The 20,777-nt window shown below is 35.5% G+C and overlaps 1 protein-coding gene across 3 annotated transcripts in view; it reads left to right on the forward strand.

Moving 5' to 3' along the window:
- LOC110291795 (solute carrier family 7 member 13-like) overlaps positions 1-20,176 on the forward strand; it is a 25,876-nt gene extending 5,700 nt beyond the window's left edge. The window contains exons 2-4 of one of the 3 annotated variants that reach the window (XM_021159055.2): positions 10,709-10,840; positions 12,547-12,908; positions 18,822-20,176. In XM_021159055.2, coding sequence (XP_021014714.1) covers positions 10,709-10,840; positions 12,547-12,908; positions 18,822-19,079 — 752 coding nt within the window. In that variant the 3' untranslated portion in view covers positions 19,080-20,176. Of the gene's footprint in view, positions 1-10,708; positions 10,841-12,546; positions 12,909-12,992; positions 13,289-18,821 lie in introns of those variants that run through there. The other 2 variants (XM_029475631.1, XM_029475630.1) reach the window with 2 other exon arrangements.
- Positions 20,177-20,777: the final 601 nt, after the last annotated feature.

Here is a 20,777-nt window from a genome sequence, read left to right on the forward strand (position 1 = left end):
TTTTTTTTTTGGTTGGGAAACTATTAATGACTGCTTCTATTTCTTTAGGGCATATAGGACTGTTTAAGTCATTAATCTGATCCTAATTTAACTTTGGTACCTGGTATCTGTCTAGAAATTTGTCCATTTCATCCAGGTTTTCCAGTTTTGTTGGGTATAGCCTTTTTTTTTTGTAGAAGGATGTGATGGTGTTTTGGATTTCCTCAGAATCTGTTGTTATGTCTTCCTTTTCATTTGTAATTGTGTTAATTAGGATGCTGCCCCTGTGCCCTCTAGTGAGTCTGGCTAAGGGTTTATCTATTTTGTTGATTTTCTCAAAGAACCAGCTCCTCATTTGGTTGATTCTTTCAATAGTTCTCTTTGTTTCCTCTTGGTTGATTTTACCCCTGAATTTGATTATTTCCTGCTGTCTACTCCTCTTGGGTGAATTTGCTTCCTTTTGTTCTAGAGTTTTTAGATGTGTTGTCAACCTGCTAGTGTATGCTTTCTCTACTTTCTGTTTGGAGTCACTCAGAGCTATCAGTTTTCCTCTTAGGAATGCTTTCATTGTGTCCCAAAAGTTTGGGTATGTTGAGGCTTCATTCTCACTAAACTCTAAAAAGTCTTTAATTTCATTCTTTATTTCTTCCTTGACCAAGGTATCATTCAGGAGATTGTTGTTCAGTTTCCACGTGAATATTGTTGGCTTTGTATTATTTATGTTGTTATTGAAGAACAGCCTTAGTCTATGGTTATCTGATAGGATGCATGGGACAATTTCAATATTTTTCTATCTGTGGAAGCCTGTTTTGTGACCACTTATATGGTCAGTTTTGGAGAAGGTACCATGAGGTACCTTAGGTACATGAGGTACATTAGGATGAAATGTTCTGTAGATATCTGTTAAACCCATTTGCTTCATAACTTCTGTTAGTTTCACTGTGTCTCTGTTTAGTTTCTGTTTCCAGGATCTGTCCATTAATGAGAGTGGTGTGTTGAAGTTTCCCAATATTATTATGTAAGGTGTAATGTGTGCTTTGAGCTTTACTAAAGTTTCTTTAATGAATTTGGCTGCCCTTACATTTGGAGCATAGATATTCAGAATTGAGAGTTCCTCTTTGAGGATTTTACCTTTGATGAGTATGAAGTGTCCCTCCTTGTCTTTTTTGATAACTCTGGGTTGGAAGTCAATTTTATTCGATATTAGAATGGCTACTCCAGCGAGTTTCTTCAGACAGTTTGCTTGGAAAATTGTTTTCCAGCCTTTCACTCTGAGGTAGTGTCTGTCTTTTTCACTGAGATGGGTTTCCTGTCAGCAGCAAAATGTTGGGTCCTGTTTGTGTAACCAGTCTGTTAGTCTATGTCTTTTTATTGGGGAATTGAGTCCATTGATATTAAGAGATATTAAGGAAAAGTAATTGTTGCTTCCTGTTATTTTTGTTGTTAAAGTTGGCATTCTGTTCTTGTGGCTGTCTTCTTTTAGGTTTGTTGAAGTATTACTTTTGTGCTTTTTCTAGGGCAGAGTTTCTGTCCTTATATTGGTTTTTGTTGTTGTTGTTGTTGTTGTTGTTGTTGTTGTTATTATCCTTTGAAGGTCTGGATTCGTGGAAAGATATTGTTTGAATTTGGTTTTGTCATGAAATACTTTGGTTTCTCTACCTATGGTAATTGACAATTTGGCTGGTTTAGTAGCCTGAGATGGCCTTTGTGTTCTCTTAGTGTCTGTATAACATTTGTCCAGGATCTTCTGGCTTGCATAGTCTCTGGTGTGAAGTCTGGAGAAATTCTAATAGGCCTGGCTTTATATTTTTACTTGACCTTTTTCCCTTACTGCTTTTAATATTTTGTCCTTATTTAGTGCATTTGTTGTTCTGATTATTATGTGTTGGGAGGAATTTCTTTTCTGGTGCAGTCTATTTGGAGTTCTGTAGGCTTCTTGTATGTTCATGGGCATTACTTTCTTTAGGTATGGGAAGTTTTTGTCTATAATTTTGTTGAAGATATTTGCTGGCCCTTAACGTTGAAAATCTTCATTCTCATCTACTTCTTTTATCTGTAGGTTTGGTCTTCTCATTGTGTCCTGGATTTCCTGGATGTTTTGATTTAGGATCTTTTTGCATTTTGAATTTTCTTTGATTGTTGTGTCTATGTTCCCTATGGAATCTTCTGCACCTGAGATTCTCTCTTCCATCTCTTGTGTTCTGTTGCTGATGCTCGCATCTATGGTTCCTGATTTCTTTCCTAGGGTTTCTATCTCCAGAGTTGTCTCCCTGTGCGTTTTCTTTATTGTTTCTACTTCCATTTTTAGATTCTGGATGGTTTTGTTCAATTCCGTCGCCTATTTGGTAGTGTTTTTCTGTAACTCTCTAGGGGATTTTTTTTTTGTTTTCTCTTTAAAGGCTTCTAGCTGTTTGCCTGTGTTTTCCTGTATTTCCTTCTTAAATTCCTCCATCATCATCATGAGAAGTGACTTTAGATCCATGTCTTGCTTTTCTGGTGTGATGGTGTATCCAAGACTTGCTATGGTGGGAGAGTTTGGTTCTGATGACGCAAAGTAACCTTGATTTCTGTTGCTTCTTTTCTTATGCTTGCCTCCTGCCATCTGATTATCTCAAGTATTGCTGTCCTCAATATATCTGATTGGAGCCTGTCCTTCCTATAATCCCAGTTNATTCAGGACTCCTCAGAGTCTATCTTTCTCTGTGATCCTTTGATTGTGGGCTCCTGTGAACCTGAGATTCTGGTTATGTCAGAATTCTTGGCAGTAAAGTTCCTCTGAGACCATGAAATACTGGTGTGACCCAGCTGCTGTTATTCTGGGATACTGTTGTCCTAAGATCCTGGGCTTTTTTGGTAGTGTTTTTCTGTAACTCTCTAAGGGATTATTTTTTTGTTTCCTCTTTAAAGGCTTCTAGCTGTTTGCCTGTGTTTTCCTGTATTTCCTTCTTAAATTCCTCCATCATCATCATGAGAAGTGACTTTTTCCAGTGCCTGGAAGTGGTGTCTCCTTTGAGGAGCGTGGAACTGTCTGGTCAGTGGTCCTAAGATTATGTGGAGTGTCCTCTAGGAACCTTGGGGGTGTCTGCTGACTCTGCATCCAAGGTGACCCTGTGCTGGCGCCAACCGGAAGGGACTTGTGTCCCTGGTCAGGCCAGTTTTCTGCTTCCCTAATGCTGTCTCAGGTCCCGCGCAATTGTATTGGAACAGAAGTTGAGTTTCACTCACCAGTGGTCCTAAGATCACGTGGAGAGTCCTCTACGGACTGTGGGGGTGTCTGCGGACTCCGTGCCCAAGGTGACCTGGTGCTGGCACCTTCTGGAAGGGATTTGTCAGCTTTTCAATTTTATGAGGTCCTATTGATCAATTCTTGATCTTAGAGTGTGGTCTGTTTAGGAAGAATTTCCCTGTGCCCATATCTTTGAGGTTCTTTCCCACTTTCTCATCAGTTAGATTCATCATATCTGCTTTAATGTGGAGGTCCTTGATCTATTTGGACTTGAGCTTTGTACAAGAAGATAAGAACAGGTCAAACTGTGTTCTTATACATGCTGAGAGCTAGTTGAACCAGCATCATTTGTTTAAAATGCTGGGTTATTTTTTCCATAGGTTTTGGATTCTTTGTCAAAAATCAAGTGACCAAAGTATGTGAGTTCATTTCTGGGTCTTCAACACTGTTCCATTGATCTACCTGCCTGTCTGTGTACCAATAACATGAGGTATTTCTCACTGTTGCTCTGTAGTACAGTTTGAGGTCAGTCATGGTGATTCCCTTAGAAGTTCTTTTATTGTTGAGAATAGTTTTTGTTATCCTGGGTTTCTTGTTATTCCAGATAAATTTGAGAATTGCTCTTTCTATCTCTGAGAAGAATTGAATTGTAATTGTAATGGGGATTTCACTGAATCTGTAGATTTCTTTTGGTAAAATGACCATTTTTACTATGTTAATCCTGCCAATCCAGGAGCATGGGAGCTCTTTCCATCTTCTGAGAGCTTCTGCAATTTCTTTCTTCAGAAACATGAAGTTCTTATCATACAAATCTTTCACTTGCTTGGTTAGTGTCACACCAAAATAAATCATATTATTTGTGACAATTGTATAGGGTTTAATTTCTTTCTCAGTTAATTTATCCTTTGAGTAGAGGAAAGCTACTGATTTATTTGAGTTAATTTTATATCCAGACACCTTGTTGAAGTTGTTTATCAGGTGTAGAGATTCTCTGGTTGCATTTTTGGTCACTTAAGTATACTCTTATATCATCTGCAATAGGGATATTTTGACTTCTTTTTTTCAATTTGTATCATTTGACCTCCTTTGGTTGTCTAATTGCTCTGGCTATACCTTCAAGTACTATATTGAATTGATAGGGAAAGAGTAGACAGCCTTGTTTTGTCCGTGATTTTAGTGGGATTGCTACAAGTTTCACTCCATTTAGTTTGATGTTAGCTATTGGCTTTCTGTATATTGCTTTTATTATGTTTCTGTGTGGGCCGTGGCTTCCTGAACTCTACAATACTTTTAGCATGAAGTGAAAGGCTTTTTCAGCATCTAATGAGATGATCATATGTTGGTTTTTTCCTTTGAGCTGGTTTATATGGTGGATTATGTTGATGGACTTACATTTATTGAACCATCACTGCATCCCTGGGATGAAATCTACTTGATCAGAGTGAATGGTCCTTTCGATATGTTCTTGGATTCGGTTTTCAAGAATTTTACTGAGTAGTTTTGCATCAATATTCATGAGCGAAATTGGTCTGAAGTTCTCTTTCTTTGTTGTGTGGTTTCTTTTTTGTGTGGTTTAGATATCAGTGTAGCTGTGGTTTCATAAAATGTATTCAGGTAGTGTTCCTTCTGTTTCTATTTTATGAAATGGTTTGAGAAGTATTGGTATTAGGTCTTCCTTGAAGGTCTGATAGAATTCTGCACTAAAAGCATCTGGGCCTGGGGATGTTTGGGTTGGGAGCCATTTAATTACTGCTTCTATTTCCTTAGGTGGTGTGGGACTATTTAGATGGTTTATCTGGCCATGATTTAACTTTGTTACCTGGTATCTGTCTAGAAAATCATTTATTTCATCCAGATTTTTTTTAGTTTTATTGAGTATAGACTTTTGTAGTAGGATCTCATGATTTTTTGAATTCCTTCATTTTCTGTTGTATGTCTCCCTTTTCATTTCTGATTCTGTTAATGAAGATACTGTCTCTGTTCCCTCTGGTTAGTCTGGCTAAGGGTTTATCTATCCTGTTGATTTTCTCAAAGAACAAGGTCCTGGTTTTCTTGATTCTTTGTATAGTTTTCTTTGTTGAATTTGGTTGATTTCAGCCCTGAGTTTGATTATTTCCTGCAATCTACTCCACTTGGGTGTATTTGCTTCTTTTTGTTCTAGAGCTTTCATATATGCTGGTAATCTGCTAGTGTATTCTCTCTCCAATTTCTTCATAGAGGCACTCAGTGCTATGAGTTTTCCTCTTAGCACTGCTTTCATTGTGTCCCAAAAGATTAGGTATGTTGTGCCTTCATTTTTATTAAATTGTAAAAAGTCCTTAATTTCTTTCTTTATTTCTTCCTTGATCAAGTTATCAGCGTCCATGTGTCTGTGGGTTTTCTGTTGTTTCTGTTCTTGTTGAAGACCAGCCTTAGTCTGTGATGATCTGATAGGATACATGGGATTATTTCAATCTTCTTGTATTGGTTGAGGATTGTTTTGTGTCCAATTACATGGTCAATTTTGAAGAAGGTACCATGAGGCACTGAGAGGAAGGTATATTTATTTTGTTTTAGAGTGAAATGTTCTGTAGATAACTGTCAAGTCCATTTGGTTTGTAACTTCTGTTAGTTTCACTGTGTCTCTGCTTAGATTCTGATTCCATGATCAATCCATTGCTGAGAGTGGGGTGGTAAAGTCTCCTACTATTATTGTGTGAGGTTCAATGTGTGTTTTGAGCTTCAGTAATGTTTCTTTTACAAATGTGGGTACCCTTGCATATCGAGCATAGATGTTCAGACCTGAGAGTTCTTCTTGGTGGATTTTCCCTTTGATGACTACAGAGTGTCCTTCCCCATCATTTTTGATAACTTTTGGTTGAAAGTCTATTTTATTGAACACTAGAATTACTACTCCATCTTGTTTCTTGGGACCTTTTGCCTGGATAATTTTATCCAGGCTTTTACTTTGAGGTAGTGTCTGTGTTTGTCATTGAAGTGTGTTTCCTGTAAGCTACAAAAAGCTGTATCCTATTTATTTATTTATTTATTTATTTATTTATTTATTTATTTATTTATCCAGGCAGGTAGTCTATGTCTTTTTATCAGGGAAGTGAGTCCATTGATGTTAAGAGATACTAAGGAATTGTTATTGTTGCTTTCTGTTATTTTTGTTATTAGAGGTGGAATTACATTTGTGTGGCTATCTTCTTTTAAGTTTGTTAAAAGATTACTTTCTTGCTTTTTCTAGGTTATAGTTTCCCTCCTTATGTTCACACTTCCCATCTATTATCCTTTGTAGGGCTGGGTGTGTGGAAAGATATTGTGTAAATTTGGTTTTCTCATGGAATATCTTGGTTTCTCCATCTATGGTAATTGAGGGTTTTGCTCGGTATAGTAGCCTGGGCTGGCATTTGTGTTCTCTTAGGGTCTATGACATCTGCCCAAGATCTTCTGACTTTTAAAGTCTCTATTGAAAAATTTTGTTTGACTGTTGTGTCAGTGTCTTCTATGGTATCTTCTACTCCTGAGATTCTCTCTTCTATCTCTTGTATTCTATTGGTGATGCTTGCATCTACTACTCCTGATCTTTTTCCTAGGTTTTCTATCTCCAAGGTTTTCTCCCTTTGCTATTTCTTTAATGTTTCTATTTCAATATTCAGATTCTGGATCTTTTTGTTCAATTCCTTCATGTTCAACCAAACATGTTCAACCAACATGTTTGGTTGTGCTTTCCTGAATTTCTTTAAAGGATTTATGTATTTCCTCTTTAAGGGTTTCTACCTGTTTACCTGTGCTCTCCTGTATTTCTTTAATGGATTTATTTATATCTTTCTTAAAGTTCTCTATTATCATCCTGAAATGTGATTTTAAAGCAGAATCTTGCTTTTCTTGTGTTTTGGTGTATCCAGGGCTTGCTTGTGGGAAAATTGGGTTTTGGTGTTGCCAAGTAGCCTTATTTTCTGTTGCTTAGGTTCTTGCCCTTGCCTCTTGCCATCTGGTTATCTCTGATGTTAGCTGGTATTGCTTTCTCTGACTGGCTTCTCTCTCCTGTGAAACTGTAAGCCTTTAATCTTAGGTATGTCAGAATCCTAAGAGACCAGCTATCTCTGGGCAGGATTTTAGTAAGAAGAGCAGTGGCTCAGGGTCAGTCCTAGGGTGCAGAGGGAAACTGGAAGGTTTTTGTCCCTGGCTGCTCCAGAGTTCCTGTGTCCTGTGGGTTCCATCTGGGTCCCACTTGGGTCAGGTATTAGAGCAGTGGTGGTGGTCTTACCTGTGATCTTAGGTGTGTCAGCACTCCAAGGAGACTAGCTCTCTCCTGGCAGGATTTGGGTGTGGAAAACTATGGGACAGAGCTAGCTCCAGGTTGCAGATTGAAACTGGAAGGATCTTATCCAAGGCTGCTCTGGTTTTCCTGTGTCCTGTGAGCTCTGGATTGGTCCCACTTGGGCCACGTATTGGAGAAGAAGTGGTGGTCTTCCTTTGACCTTAGGTGTGTCCCATTTTTTCTCTCTTATTGAAGATAAATTATTTTCTCACACAACATATCCTGATTAAAGTTTTTCATCCTTCTATTCCTCTCAGTTCCTCCTACCTCCTCTCCCATTGGATCCACACGCTCTCTGTCTCTTAGGGAAAAAATAGAACAGGCTTCTAATAGAAAACAACAAAACATACCAAAATATAATAAAATAAAGCAAAACCTTGATGTGATCATCAAGGTTGGACAAGGCAATCCAAGGGAAAGGAGAGAACACTACCAGAAGGTAGAAGTAGGCTGGAAAGATGATTCATCTTTTAAAGACTAGGCTTACAATCAAAACTATAAGATTAAGCCCAAGAATCAGAGGCTTACTTGTTCACATATTCTGATGTCCCATAAAAATAAAAAATCTAAATCTATAACATATATGCAGAGAATCTGATGAAGACCTTTGAAGACCCTGTACTTGCTACTTCAGTTTCTGTGGATTTGTATGAGCTTTGCTCAGTAGGTTGAAAAGTCCTCGTTCTCCTGGTATCCTCTATTCTTATATTCTTTCTGCCACTTCTTCATTGTATTCCTGAACTCTGAGAGAAGGAATTTGGTGAAGTCATTCCACTTAGAACTGTTTTCCAAGGTGTCTCAGTGTATGTATAATGCATGGCTGAGGGTCTCTATATTTGTTCCCATATGATGCAGGAGAAAGCCTCTCTGATGATAGATGAATAAGGCACCAATCTACAGGTCTTGGAAAATATCATTAAAATACATTTTATTGTTACTTTTATATTTTTATAAAAATAATTTTTTGTCCAATCTTAGGTTCCTGGCCTATCTAGTCTCTGGTTTTTAGTTACCCAAACAGTGCTGGGTGTAAGTTTGGTTTAATGGAGTAGGTTTTAAATCAAATCAGTTATTGGTTGGTTACTCCTACAAGTTTTGTGCCATCATTCACCTGGAAATATTTGCAGTCCGTACAGATTGCAGACCATTTTTTGCATCTGAGTTTGAGTTTACATTTCCCTTTTCATCATCTGAAAAGTCACTTCTCATATTGAAGTTATTAAATATGGGTATTTTATATAGGCACCAGCTGAACCTCAACATGTACAATGAGTTCTGTGAGTATTTTCTTCAGCCTTTACTGTTCATTTGTGTAGAGCTAATAATCTGTGTTATTTGATGCTTTCCATGGGATACCTTCAGCCAACACAAATTGAGTACAACCCAGTACTGGAATATTCATTTGGTGACAAGAGATGGCCAGTTTTGGCTTCATCTCTTTTATAATTTGGAGATTTTATTAGAATTGCCTTCATATATTTTTACATTTCCACTGCACTATGTTTTTATAAGGTTCAAATGTCCCTCAGTTCTAGATGTCTCTTTCGACAATTTCTCCCTCAACCACCCCTATTCCTTTCCCTATCTGATCCTTCTGATAACATCCAACTCTCTGGTCCCAGTCAACCTAAAAAAAAAAAAAAAAATCTATTCTGTTTCCTCTATCTCAGGGAAATATATGTGTCTCACTATCCCTTCCTCTACATATAACCTCTATGGGGTCAAAAAATTGTAGCTTGCTTATCATTTATGTAATTGTTAATATCCACATATAACAAAATACAAACCATATTTATCATTCTGGACCCGAGATACCTCACCACATTATTGTTATTCCTCCTTCTGTTGAAGGAAATATCAGATGCTTCCAATTTTGGACTAATATGAATAAAGAAAAATGAATGTAGTTAAGCAAGTGTTCTTATTACACAATGTACTGTCCTATCATGCCAAAAAAATAATGCATTACTGAACATGCATCATTAACACAGGTCCTAAGATCAACAATTAATAAATGAGACCTCACAAAACTAAAAGGCTTCTGTAAAGTGAAGGGCACCATCATGTAGAGAAATTGGTAACTGTAAATGAGAAAAGTTTTTTCTAACTTTACCTCCAATTGAAGGATAATATCCAAAATATATAAAGAGCTGACAAAACATGGTATTAAAACACCAAATAATCCAATTAAAAAATGTAGTACAGATGTAAACACATAATTCTCAATAGAAAAAAAAACTCATTTGGCTGAAAAAACTTTAAAAAGTGTCGTTAGTCCTTAGGGAAAATGCAAATCAAAATTATTTTGAGTTTCAATCTTATACTTGTCTGAATGGTTATGATTCAAAGACAGGTCATGCTGGTGAGGATGTGCAGCAAGGGGAACACTCATCTGTTGCTAGTGGGAGAACAAAGGTGCACAGCCAGATCTTAGAAAAAAAGGGTGAACTGAGGTATTATGACTAGCATTTGTTGATGATACTGTGCAGTGTGACAACCATGAGCTGGGCAATGTGCTTGTGTTATGACTTCATATACATGACTGTGGTAAAGGTGCATTATCCAACACACTTGAGCACTGTGATAAACACCTCAAGTCTGTTACGTGTTTGATTTTGAATTAACATTTGGCAATGCATATCCAAAAACCTTTTATTGTTGTCAACTTCTCATGATCCCCACTTTCAGCTAAAGGGCCCCATACATAATCATAACCCACACTTCGAGAACCTGAGCTTTGGGAACACTGCCTGAATGGCAGTGGATATCAGAGACCATACTGCATAATGTCATTTACAAATTTGTTGTATGACTCTAATAGAGTTAGACTCTTAGATAAAATCGGTGATTATGAATGAAAAAAAATCTGTGTCCTTCACATTGTCTCATCAGACATTGTGTTCCACAATACTTACCTGAGACAGAGTGCATATGTCTAGACTCTTGTGTTAACGAAGCATTGAAGAGAACCTAGCACTATTTTATATTCCTTAGACTCACTGAATACAAGAGTACATGTGTTGGATATCTAAGCCATCAATGCTTCTGCCTCAGTAAAAGGAAGACAATAGAAAATCCCTAGTGACGAAAGTAATTATTTTATCAAAGACCTAACGGCCCTATCCCCATGAGATGGGACATTGGAAACTTCACATGCTCAGTCTATTCTTTTTCTATATGTGTTTTTCCCCCCTTAGGAGAAATAAAACGGCCAACTGAAACAATTCCAAAAACACTAATTTATGGTATATCCATTGTGACTGTGTTATACTTACTGACTAATATATCATACTTGGCAGTTTTGACATCCCAGGAAATCATCTTTTCAGGTATGATAAAGTAAATCTAAATAGGAAATAAATTCCTCTCTGTTCTCAGGGGAAAAAACATGGGTGGGTTTATTGCTCTGGTAGGCAGAATGAACTAGGGCAGTTAGACCTAAAATTGAGGTAGACTAGAGTCTCATGGAATAGTGACCTTTGTTCAAAACATAAAGAAATTTATATGCTAAGGATTAAGAAGAATCACATAAGTAAGAAAACACATTCCAAGAACAAGTCTGTGTTTTGAAGAAACTGAGGTCACAGGTCTCTTATTTTCTTGAAGTTTTCCCACAAGCACTCAGCATTTTCATATGGCACCACTGAACTGTGTCCAACTGGAGTGAATTTTATGAGCTGTACATATGTTTGGTATACCTACAGTGATATAAAATATTTATGTTTTGGACTTTTGAAGGAATCCAAGAGAAACACAATTACATAACTCATCTATTAAAAACAATCAATCACATTTTAATAACTAAATTATAGGACAAGTAGTACACGAAGGATCCAAAACTAAAATGAAGGAAAAGAAAAGAAGATGAGGACATGAGTAAAGAAAAAGATGAGAAGACATATGAACAAGACACTATGCATAGATGCTTCATCTTTCACAACACACCTACATCTTTACAATAAATTCAGCTGTACAAATAGGCAACAGCTTCTTAGCTTCTTAGATGCAGAAACTAGTGCCATGAAGTTAGGTAAGGCTGCCATTTATATCCATCTGCAATTGGACAGACAAGTGAGTCACAGCCAAGTTCTCAGGGTCATTCTCCACATTGTAGCACACTGTTATAGTCTAGTATGTTGTTAATGTGAGCAGTAATGTCATAAATATGAGCAGCAATTTTCATGATTTGCTCTTCAAAAATCAGTCATCAAAATCCCACTAGGAGTGTGAACCCTTCATCACTTATTGGTCATTTTCTGGGCTTTGTTTATCCTGATAAGTGGTCATAAATATATAAAACCCTTTCCTGAAAAGTAAATACCTATTCTGGTAGGAAACAAAGCTTCTGTTTTCCCTTCCATGAAAATATTTGTTAAAATTCTTTTCCTTAGGAAGGCCATTTATTTTAAATAGTATGCTAATCAAAGGGAGAAGCACACATAGTTTTACTTTAGGATAGTTTCATTCTCATATAGATGGTTATAAAATGACATGGATGGATAAAGAAGGTTTGGCAGGGAGTGCTTTCTCAAAATATTTGGAGTATTTACATGTATATCTGCAACACAGGGACTTTAAAGGGAGTTGTCTGAAGGAGACATAGCATTGCACAATTTTACAACTCATTCTACAGAATAGTAGCTGAGTTTTAGATCATTTGTACTGTGATATCTCTATCATGCCGTGCCAGAGCTCCACAAATAGAATGTCTTTTTTTTCTGAATTATCACTGATAAACAGGTGGGTTTTGCTAATATATGAGAAAGGCACCATAACAATCAGGAGAGCAAGAATAAATTTTCTGCCACTGAGTTGCCTTGAAGTTCACAAATATCCACTTCTAATGTGCTTTACTGGAAAAAAACAATCACAAGACACAACATATTCAAGCAGTACTAGACTCCTCCTAGAAAGAATTTGCCAAGTCACATTACAAAATGTATGGCTGTAGAAAAAAAAAAAATAAAGAATGCTCTTCTATTTTCTGTCAAGCAAAAAATAACTTTGACATTCTAAATTTTTATTTAACTTGTAGATTCTGTTGGTGTCACATGGATGAACAGAGCCTTTCCTTCCTCACAATGGATAAGTTCTTTCTTGATCTCAGCTTTCCTACTTGGCACCGTTTCTTGTGGAATAGTTTCTGCATCAAGAGTATTCTACTCTGCAAGTCAAGAGGGAGAATTTCCTTCTATCTACTCAATGCTTAATGATCATCACACTCCAGCTGTAGCTGAAATCCAGACTGTTATTTTATCTTCTGTTGCAATAATATCTTCAAGCATCATCTATTTAGTGAAATATGTTAGTCTAGGATCATTTTGTATACAGTTGCTGCAAATGATCGGGTTGCTTAAGATAAGGTACCAGAACCCTGATATACCAAGACCTTATAAGGTAAGTCAACATGTAAATACCAATGTTGAATGTCACTTTGTTCAAGCTCTGTGATATTCTTCTAACCAGTTACAAACCCGGCAGATCCCGTGGAACTGCCCAATTTCTTCCTTTCCAGCTTCTGTGATATGACATATTTGAGGATTCCTTCTTATTGTGTGAAATGTGAAAACTGATACACGTCAGGGAGGACAAATATCATCATTATCTTCTTGAGACCAAATAACAATACTAAGGAGAAAACAATATCTTCCATGCTGAAATGAACTCACTCACATCATAATAATTCCCTAATAACATATTAGAGGTAGCTTCCTCTTCTTACTTATTTTCTTAATTGATACTTTATTTAATTCAATATTTCAAGTCTAATCATAAATGAATTTCATTTATATTTTGTTTGTAATGTGTAAGTCACACATTAATAAAACATAAATCTCAAGATGTTCCTTCTCAGCATTCCCATAAATTTAATCAAGATTTAAGCTTTTATTCACCAGATATAATTATCATCTCAGAAGCAGTCCATGGTTTCTGAGATAATATTACAATATTTAAAACTCCACATGTTATTACAATAAGCATAATAAGCACTTGAGTACTGTTAATAAAGTCCATATTCACAGGTTTTCTCCTAGGGTTCTGATTCATTCAGTCTCTATTGGCCCACAGGAATGTGTAATGATATCAGGCATCTTGGGATTCCTATAAATAGTGGCACACTGACCATATTTTAAGAAATATCACTTTATACAAGATTCCACATTTTTCTTTTTTGTAATCATTTCTTCTTCAAGTGTATTCTATATTAACAAAGGCAAATATTTTGGATATATTGCATATACCTGCTATATTTCAGACACTCATGTACATAATTCAGTAAATGGATGAAGACAGAGAATAAGGAGACAAAAGATTAGAATAATTTGACCAAGTTAGTTTGAGGCCAAGCAGAACAATGCAATGAGAACACTAGCAAAGCCATATTGAGTCAGTCAGTTTAGAGTGGTGTTCGAGACAAAACAGTGAAGTAGATAGCCAGAGTTCAGAAAGAGCTAGAAAGGGTGAGCTTATTCAGAAGTGAGGCTCTGAGATGACAATTACATCTGGTGAATAAAAGTTGCTTTTATAAATGGGGATAGACATATTTTTTAGTCTTACTATATATATATATCAGAGTAAAAAGGATACATACATACATCATTCAAGGTCAATATAGAAATTGTATTTTGTTGAGCACAATCTAGTTAATGTGATTCTGTCATATAAACTTTAAATATCAAAATCAAATTAGATGCCATTTTTTAAAGATTTATTTAATTATTTTATGTAAATGAGTACACCATAGTGGTCTTCAGACACACCAAAAGAGAGCATTGGATCCCATTAAAGGTGGTTGGGAGCCACCATGTGGTGGCTGGGAATGAAATTCAGGATGTCTGTAAGAGCAGCTAGTGCTCTTAACAATTGGACCATCTCTCCAGTCCACAAATGCCATTTTAACATTTAAAAAAACTATATATAAAAACAAAAACAAAAACAAAACTAATTAAGTCATTATCTAGGCTTATGTACCTCAAATTCCTGTTTATTAATTTTCTGTACTTTTCTTGAGCATTGGTCATAGTACACAATAAATAGTAATTCAATCTGATTAATGCTTATACTTGAAACTCTAGCTTTCTGACAGTATGAAATCACCGGAAAACTGGGTAATAACTAAGCAAAAGTATTAAATAAAATAATGCTCATACCTACATTAAGAACCTATTTGTTGTCAGATATTATAAAATGGATATACAGAAAAATACTCATAGTGAAGAAAATGAAGTCTTCTGTGTAACAACATAATATATAAAACTGAGAGACAGTCCCTAAAAACACAAAAGCTAAACATATCCATGTAATATTAGAACTCATTTAGGCACAATTGTTTCAACAAAGAGAAAAAACTAGACTTAGAAACATTGTCATATGGTGACACATAGAACAAAAAATTAGGATGCTGCCTCCATAAGAGACAGAGAATAGCACTTGACATTGACACAAAAAATTGAAGGTAAAATAGCCAAGCTCTCCAGTACGTTCAAGAGTCAATCCCTAGTGAAAGACCTTCTATATCATGAAATGTCAGTATTTGGATGAAGGAATGTTTTGCTCCATCACTGCTAAGCAGAAACCATTTAAATTCTTCTGTTAAAAATACTGTTCTTAGCCAGGCAGTGGTGGCACACGCCTTTAATCCCAACACTTGGGAGGCAGAGACAGACAGATTTCTGAGTTAGAGGCCAGCCTGGTCTACAGAGTGAGTTCCAGGACAGTGAGGGATACACAGAGAAACCCTGTCTCAAAAAACAAAAACAAAAAACAAAACAAAACAAAAAACTGTTCCTTCATATATTCATGGGAAATATAAATAGAAAACAAGAACTGTGGGGGAAAACACCAGATCCATCCTCTGTGACACCCTGGTATGTCAAAAGACAATTACAAATGTATTAGTCATTTATGAGGTGGTCTCTGAGTTAACTTTGAAACAGACAACAGCTATGGGTTTAAAGTAAACCGGATGGATTCTACTTTGGAAATTGCTCTCTAGAAAATAGTAAATTGTAATACTTGAGTTGAAACAATACTGACTTTCAGAATATTTTGGAAAGAAAAGATATTCAAATAAGTTAATAGTCCACTAGTTCTTCCACTGAAAACTTCTACTCAGAAAGAACCTCATCCTGAGAATTGAACTACTCACTTAGAGACTCTTCTGTTGCCAGTTATGAATATGACACTGTGTTAAACCTTCAGGTGTTTCTTTGATTAAAAACCCCAAGAGAAATTATAGATGGAGATATTACCATTAAATTTTAAATCAAATGATTTTCAAAGTGTTTCAACCATCCAGAATATTGATGTATTGCTGAAACACCCCTTTAAAAAGATGCCAAAAATTATAAAATCATCACCAAGTTCTACTTTGTAATTATACATTCCAGACCATGATCTTGTGTTACAGTTAAGATTTCTCACTAAGATACTTGTTAGAGTTATATATAAATTGGTAAGTTGTAGATCAGCAATATACTTCTTAGAGACAATGAAAAAATGACAAATAATAGTAATGATAGAGATCTACACAAGGAAACTCACATCGTCTTTGTAATATATGATATAATACTGGATTTCTAAAATCTAAATACATCAAAATTATTTCATGTCACACATCAGAAAAACTAAATACTATGAAAGCATAGGATATTATATTTCAAGTCCTCAATGAAATAACTTTTGAAAGTAGAAAAGAATGTACTGAGGGTAAGCAGACACAAGGGAGAGAAGAAAATATTATTTTTCAAAAAGGATGGGGTTATACAGCAAAACAAATTTTGTCTGAAAGTAAATAATAACTAATCAAGTGTGATATATCCACCAAAACTATCTTATAAAACTAATGAGGCAATAGGGACAATTCAAGACAATTCATCAAACTATCTGTGGGGAACATACTTAAAGGAATACTATAGGTAACAAATGAAGAAAGACTATCTCTATCATGAAACCACCAGAAGGAATATACTTCATGGGAGGAATATATGCACAAAGAAGAAATAGAAAGGAATTCTTCATTACTAACATGGTTAACAAGTAAACTCTTTATACAAACAGAAGAGAGAGAAGAAAGCACAATAATTCAGACAACCAGAAAAATAAACCAAAATTTTGTTTTAAGCCATACCTAATGCTAAATCAAATGCAAACAGCTTCAAATCACCAAAAGAGAGAAAAAGACTAGTTTAACAGATGAGAAATAATATCTAGCTGCTTAGAATCATTAAAAAATATATCTCATTAGCAAAATTGCCTATAAATTAGTAAAGAGTACACGGGACCTTATTGAACAAAGGGAAGTTGAAAACTAGCTGGTGTGACTATTTAGATATTGACATAAGACTTCAAAATTCAACAAACTGTAGTAAAGCACTACAAATTATTGAAATGGATAACTCATCAGGAGTATATATGAATAGCAAATATTCAATAAACTATTGGAATTCTCAATTTCAAAGTCACTAAGCAATAATGTGCATGAAATATCAGATGGGTCCTGTAGTAATAATGCTGAGTGATTTCCACATAGCACTCTGATCTTCACATAATCCATCCACATTAAAAATTAATGAAGGTATCTTCAGAATGTTCCATCTAATATCTGTGAATTGTGTTTTTCTCTCAAAAGTCTATAAATTTAGCTAACAATGCAAGCCTTCAAAATGTAGTGTGTGTGTGTGTGTGTGTGTGTGTGTGTGTGTGTGTGTGTATACTAAAAAGTCGCCAGAGGAACTGTAGGAACACATAGAATTTGGGAAAGGAGAGGTCAGCTAAAACTAAGGGCCATCTGAGCAAAAAATAAATCAATGGATGCTTCCCAAAAATGCATACATAGATGAAGGTGAAATAAATTAAACCAACAAATGATGGGGGAGAGAAAGGCCCAACTGGACATCTCTTTTTCACCAAATGAAGTTTAAGTACCAGAAATTTGTTACATCAAACGAGCTGTTTGTAAAAAAAAAAAAAAGGGGGGGGGGGGCTACATTAAAAAAAAAAAAAAAAACCAAAGAAACTAGGCTATTTGCTGCTCCCTACAGACTGACAATATGGCCCTATTGAAGCCAACACCTTCACAACTCACTCAACAAAGAGATGTTGAGCTAGTGCCTACCTAGAGCCTTCACTCCTCAGTTGTATTCTTGGTATTGTAAAGAACTCTTTAAGGAGCCGCTGATTTCTACCAAGCTTTAAGAGTTCACACCAATGTTTCTCAAACAATTCCATAAAATCTAAAGAATAGAAATGCTAAAAACAATACTAGAAGGCCACTATTACCATAATACTACAATAATAATCCATAATAAGGAGAAAAAGCCAACAACAATTAGAAAAATTATTAAACAATTTGTTAGTGAATATACGCACAAAATTCGTAATTATAATATTTCTAATCTAAATTTGAGAATATATCAAGGGGATAAGACACAACAAGAAATTTTGGTTTAATTATAAGAATGAAAGAATAATTGAACATATTTAAATCAATAAAGGTAATATTATACAAACTAGACTAAAGTTTTGAAATCACGTTTATTTTTTAATATGTGTATATACATATATAGGACATAAACATAGAAATGAGATCAGAATAGATGATAATGCCTAAAATACAGATTTATGAAAACAAGAGAAGATAATTGAACATTTTTTAGAAAGTCAAGTGAGAACAATTTTCAAGAATGGAATGGATAGACAAAAAGGAAAAGGAAAATAGAGGTAGAATAAGAGCATAATAGAATTATGTGTGTATATGAAAATTCCAAGTAAATATCACCAGACCTACAAATATACAACTATACTATGTTAACTAAAAATTAATAATGGAAACAAAGTAACAGATAAAGGAAGACAGGGAGGAAAAGAAAGAGGGGGAGAGCAAGAGAAGGAAAATGTTGGCTATGTGTAAATATATAGTTAGTTTTCATAATTCAGTAAAAGACATTAATGACTAAAAGTTCTATGATGTTGTTATTTTATTTATGGCAATGGTATCTACTAAGGAACCATTTTTGCTAATGTTTGGAAATGAAGTACTGCCTTTAGTCAATGTTAACTCAAGGTGATGGATAGAGTAAAACCTCATGGACACTACAGGTAAATAATTAACTTGATGTTGGATTTTTTAAATAATACTTAATCTGCAATCAATTTATTTGTATAAGCTAATATCATGACTACCTACTTTAAACCTTTTGAAGATATGTATGCACTCACGTCCTCTTGGTTCTGTAACATATATAATGCCCTTTTTGTAATAACAGCTTACCATGTCAACAAAAAAAAAATTCCCATTTTCTTTTTCAGGTGTGGCTGCCATTTATATTTGGATCTATGGCTTTATCACTTTTCCTCATTTTCGCACCAATTATTCAGTCTCCTAATATAGAGCATGTCTATCAAGTTGTGTTTCTTTTTTGTGGATTTCTGTGTTATTGGCTCCAAGCTAACCTTAATGGACATGCTATTTGTTTTGACACAATCACTTGCTACTGCCAATTACTTTTCAATATCTCCCCATCTGAAGATCTAGAAAAATTAATTCCTTCTCCAAATCCTGACTAAAGAAGTATATTTGAAAAAACAGAAGCAAAACTATTTTTAAATGAGCAAAATTTTATTGCAATTTTATTTTTAGATATATATGCTTTAAACACATGCTTGCTCACATTATTCCCACCCCCCAAAAAAATGTTGCAAATTTTAAATTCCACCTCGTACACATTTTTATTCTATGAATAATTAGTAGAAATAAGATTAAATGTAAAAAACACAAATTAAAAGAATATGGAAATTTTATTTCTCATTAAGACAAATATAAGTGTCCATAGTGGTTTAGCATGTTGGCAAATTTACTTTGCCACACAGAAAAACTTAGAACTTTTAGGTAGAGTTTTTACAAGTCATACTTAGCATAATTTTACAAAAATGGGATGTCTGTGTAATGTGCTGTGTATGCAAAGAAATAGTTGTCCTCTATCCACAGAGCCAGAATCAGTGATTCATCTCTGGCTACTCTCTCTCTACACTGATAGACTTCAAGAGTGATGACAGAGACCTTACAACCTTCAATGCTGAAAATATGTTCTCAATGTTTTTTTCAGAGAAAGTTACCCAGCCCTATCTATACTGCTAAGTAGAAAGGGTTTATAATGCCCAGAATTCTGAATGACTAACGTTTGACTTGATGATTTAACAAGTAATGATTTATGGCCTGTTGTAATGTATGAGGTACTTGCATAAGAAGATTTTGGGGAGTAGTAGTGATCTGATGACAAATAACTTTGAATGAGACCACAGAGCATCTGGTAAATATGTTTCAAGGAAGTACACTGAGCTCCTGTCCTATGCAAATAAATTTAGTGTATAAAGCAAGCTGTTGTTTAACATATGAAACATAGAAGAAAAAAGGCACATTTCTCTATTTGGATCAGTATACACATACACACACACACACACACACACACCCCACTGTATATAACTCTGTACCCCATAAATACTGTCATTGCTTCTTTAACCAAGATATTTTTAAAGATATTTGCCTTAGTCAGGGTTTCTATTTTTGTGACAAAACATAACTGAAAGCAAACAACGGAGGGGTGCTGTTTACTGGCTTGCTTCCCATGCCTTGCTCAGCCTGCTTTGTTTCTTTCTTTCTTTTTTTTTTCGTTTTGTATATTTTTATTAGATGTTTTCTTCATTTACATTTCAAATGCTATCCCTTTCCCTAGTTTCCTCTCTGAAAATCCCCTATACCATCCCACTTTCCCCTGCTCCCCAACCCAACCCACTCCCACTTCCTGGCCCTGGTATCCCCCTATACTGGGGCATAGAATCTTCACGAGACTAAGGGCCTCTCCTCCAATTGATGGTCAACTAGGCCATCTTCTGCTACATATGCACCTAGAGACACGAACTCTGGGGGTACTGGTTAGTTCATATTGTTGTTCCACCTGCAGACCCATTCAGCTCCTTGGGTACTTTCTCTAGCTCCTTCACTGGGGACCCTGTGTTCCATCCAATAGATGACTGTGAGCATCCACTTCTGAATTTGCTAGGCACTGGCATAGCCTCACAGGAGACAGCTATATCAGGGTCCTGTCAGCAAAATATTGTTGGTATATGCAATAGAAAATTAGACACAGTACTACCAGAAGAGCCAGCAATACCACTCTTGGGCATATACCCAGAAGATGTTCCAACTTGTAATAAGGACAAGTGTTCCACTATGTACCTAGCAGCCTTATTTATAATAGCCAGAAG

Source organism: Mus caroli, chromosome 3, assembly GCF_900094665.2.
Source record: "Mus caroli chromosome 3, CAROLI_EIJ_v1.1, whole genome shotgun sequence".
Lineage (NCBI taxonomy): Eukaryota > Metazoa > Chordata > Mammalia > Rodentia > Muridae > Mus > Mus caroli.